At 31.8% G+C, this 4,418-nt stretch overlaps 1 protein-coding gene across 1 annotated transcript in view; it reads left to right on the forward strand.

The window, feature by feature from the left end:
* Positions 1-4,418, forward strand: part of LOC108687103 (phospholipase B1, membrane-associated-like) — a 31,628-nt gene that overhangs the window by 14,945 nt on the left and 12,265 nt on the right. Inside the window, exons 4-5 of the mRNA XM_018192703.1 lie at positions 2,151-2,327; positions 2,428-2,587. Of these exons, the coding sequence (XP_018048192.1) occupies positions 2,151-2,327; positions 2,428-2,587 (337 nt within the window). The remainder of the gene's footprint in view (positions 1-2,150; positions 2,328-2,427; positions 2,588-4,418) is intronic.

Below are 4,418 nucleotides of genomic sequence, written 5' to 3' on the forward strand. Positions count from 1 at the left end.
TATATATATATATATTCGTTATGATCTTGGTATAGCATATATATGTGCAAAAATACATTTCACTTAAAATAACCGGCATGCATCTATTAATCCAATTAGCTTATTCATGCGCTTAATATTAATAATTCCTACTTAATATTGATTTTTTTCTAAGACTTAAAAAAGGATTAAAAATAAATTAAATCGAATGAGTTACGGGTGAAATGATGTTAGGCGAAGCGTTGGTGCCTCAACTATTTTCTTTGATGTTTTCATTGTAAATTACAATATGACTGACAAACATACGCTCCCCTTTGATTCTCTCGGTATCCACGGTGATGCTTGTGTACGTTTTCCGATCTGCTTTCCGCCCTCGAATGTATTGATTTCCATCCTATACGGTTACTGATCCTGTTTACCACAGCAGGACCAGGCATATAGGGGAAGCCCAACCAGCGCGGATGTAAGGTTGAGAAGAAAAAAATGACACAATTAAAATTGAGATCAAAAATGATTTTTATTCTCATAAAAATGTCTTTAAAAGACTTAACTTTGAAATAAAATAAAAATAAAAAATTAAAAAATTTGAACATTAATATGTTGTTTTAAAACATAAAAAAGAAAAATCATCCACTTTGCTCGACCTTCCTAAGCAAAGTGAATAGATCACTCAAGCAATGCAAATGAAATTAAAAAAATTAGAATTAGTCTTGGCAATCGTTACAAAAGTAGCTACCAAATCCTTTATATGTAGTGCAATCTTCATGGGCTTATTTGATGCAATGACTGCATCAGTCATAAACAAATCATACTGCATTGTGGCAAAAAATAAACAAAAATGAGATGTAAACAAACACGTGCCTTTCATACACTATAAAAGTTATCTATTTCCGTATTCCCCGTATTTTCATTGTAATCATATACCGAGTAAAAAGGATCATCCGCTTTGCTCTTACCCGCTTTGTCCAAAGGACTTACTTGGCGCGAATTTGGAAAGGTTAAACTAACTAAGTTGAAGCACCAAGTGAATAATTTTAATCTCGAATACACGTTCAAAGACACAGAATTCTTATTAAAAAAATCATTCACACTGATTAAGAAATAATTATAGAGATAATAATTAAGCTGTGTAGCTAAGGAAAAATCGCAGAAAACACTCAACTTACTTTTCTATATATATCTCTGTTAAAAACAAACGAACGCAATCATATGTCATTTCGTATTTTCATAGCGTCAGTCACTCCTTTAACTAGAGACTCATAGCGCAATCTTAGATAGATAAGCGAAAATAAAAGATATTCGCTTTACCCAGGGCATCCATTTTGTCCGGGCTTCTCATATATGTATTGTAATTGTTATAATAATAAGTAATAATTAATAAGAAAATGTTTTAATATTTTTTTTATTAATAAATTAAGAAACAAAAGAATATAAATATAAAACATAATATAAATATAAAAGATAAAGTGTTAGGAAAGAGAGGATCAGATCATCATATAACTTTTCGAGAGATCGATCATATAACTTTTTCTCTAGAAGGAAACGTGAAAAGTGCAACTTTATATATATATATGTGTGTATGTGTGTGTGTACATATATACAAAAACGTACATATATACAAAAACATTGTTGCTTTTCTCATTTTCGCCATAGGAAAAGAATTCCATGATTGATATTCAGATCAAAAAAAAACATCCTGGCTTAGAAATCTAGTTCCGAAGATCTTCTGTGTCCTTGTTCCATGACGCAAACATCATCAATTTAAAAAAAAGTAAAACAAAATAACAGGCAATTGATAATTGGCGCTGCAGATGGTGCACAGTTTTTTTTCTATCATCAATAATGACAGCTAACGTTCAATAGCTGAATATGGTACAAGAAGAAGAAGATATAATATATATTTATTTTAATTTCATCTTATGAAAAAACATTAAGAAACATTTACGTAAAAATAAAAATATAATAATGCCACAATAAATAGCGCGATCACAGTTCGGATGAAAAAGATGTGTTGACAGAAATGAAAATTATAATCCACAATGCCCTTTTCTAAATGTAATATTATTACTAAATGTAATATTATTACATAATATGTTTCATCATGTTTCTTACTTTACACACGGTATTCCGCATACGCAATAAAAATTTTTATTATATTTTGTTTCGCGTAGATATTTAATCCGAAATTAACTGGATATTCTACCGGCACAGGAGAATTTATTTCGCCCGCGGCGAAATTAAATATTGCCTTTCCGGTCGCTGCCACGGAAGACGCGTTGCAGCAAGCGAAAATCCTGGTGCAGAGAATTAAAAATGATTCAAAAATAAATGTGAAAAAACATTGGAAGGTAATAATAATCTGATAATCTTTTTATCGCGACGTACGCTTGAAGAAAAACTTAAAGAAAAAGATCATTTGATTTTAATTATTTGTATTTCTTTTATCAGCTTATTACCATCCTATTTGGAGCTAATGACATTTGTTCGGCGCAATGTTATGATCCGCAAAAATTCTCGCCGATGCGTTACATCCTACATTTACGAAGAACACTCGATTTTTTAAAAATCACATTACCCCGTACATTAGTCAATTTGGTTCCAGCCATAGGTAATAAATTAATTAATAATCAATAATAATAATAATAATATTTAATTATAGTAATTTTATAAGCATAAACAAAGAAAAATATATATTAATATTGCAACATTACTAAATGTTCTAATAGGCTAATGTGTTTTACAAATTATACAAGAACAATTTGCAAAAGGATCTTCTTTTGCATAATCTTAGATAGGTGCAGTTTTTTATCAAATTTTCAGATAATTGTATCGAAATTGGAATCGGCAAAGTAAAAAGCTTTGTGTGCAGTTATATTACAATCGAGCCTATCTCTATAGGTCTATATAGAGGTAGACTCGATTGTAATATAACTGCATATTCTCATTTTCACTCCACCCTTACCCATGTTTACCCATCTCACCCTTCTCTACAACCCAGCATCCACTTTCATTCCATTATTTCTACCCTATCACCCACCTTTAGATCAATATTACATATACCTGTTTGATGTTGTATGACGAATTTTTTAAGCGTAAATGATTGCAAAATAGATAGGATCTCTTTGTCCTATAGTGAATTAACAGACTTGAAAATTTATTATACGATATCAAAAAAAAAACGCGTGTAATGTTAAGTCTTAAATATTCCGATGAGAGGCAACAGAGATAGCAATAAAAATAGTGATAGAAACAGAGGAATCCGATATACGGGAATGCATATGTTAATACACGTAAGAACACGGAATAAGCAATAGCGATAAATTTCCGACGAGTTGAAATTCTGTGTCTATCGCCTTATTGCTTATCAATTGGCGTTTAGACTTTTCATTCTGTTTATACGTGTAATAATCTTGAAGCGAATGGAAGAATATACTATAGTCTATGTACGAAATTATATTGGTTGGCATTTTTTATTTCTTTCGTGACATTGTGCAACGGGAGACGATAATTATGTATCGTTTATTTCTATAACATTTCTATGTTATTTTGATCGCTTGCCTCGCATTGTGTTTAGGGCAAAGACGTAGAGAATGAATTGTTCGATTGTATCTAAGTAATATGGTCGACAAAAATAAGAGAGAGGGAAAACAACCAATCTTTATCTCTTTTCATTCAACGATATAACGGAGAGAGAATGAGAGAGAGATTGGTCGTCTTCCACGGTCTCTCTTTCTCTCATTTTCGACCATATCATTTAGATACGATCGAACAATCCATTTTCTATGTCTGGTTCAGGGCGGTCCTTATCATCCCCACCCTATTATCACTTCCCCTTCATATCTACTTCTACCTGTAATCTGCTTCCCCACTTCATATCCGCCAAGGTAGGATGAGGCAGTGATAGGATAGGTGAGGGATGTAGGTGGAACGGGATGAGAATGATGTGTAACTTGTTATTTTGTCTATTGATTTTTATTTTGACGATTCAAAGCGAGCTTGATTCCCGGGGATTTCCAGGTTGTTCTTATAAATTTGTTTAGAATATCGACATATAATAAAATTTTAAATTCCATCGAACTCTTAAAATTATAATATGCATATGTCCAAAAAAGCTTCCGTCGTAATTTTACGGATTTCGGTGGAATTGTTTAAAATTTTATGTATCGCCATTTTGAACAAAAAAATCAGTCACTAATCAGACGAAAAAGTGACCATTATTAAAATAGGAATAACATGCGAAAGTGTACTTTATACTTTAGAGAGATACTTATTAAAAGTTTCAATGACATCAATCTTCTAAAACCGCTAGTTTTTACACTGTCAGCTCATAAGGACTGCTTGAAATCACTTTATTTTAGAAAATCATAAAAGTACGCTTCCTCTCTCTCTTTCTCTCTCTCTCTCTCTCTCTCTCTCTCTCTCTCTCTCTCTCTCTCTCT

Source organism: Atta colombica, unplaced genomic scaffold (assembly GCF_001594045.1).
Source record: "Atta colombica isolate Treedump-2 unplaced genomic scaffold, Acol1.0 scaffold200, whole genome shotgun sequence".
NCBI classification, from domain to species: Eukaryota; Metazoa; Arthropoda; class Insecta; order Hymenoptera; family Formicidae; genus Atta; species Atta colombica.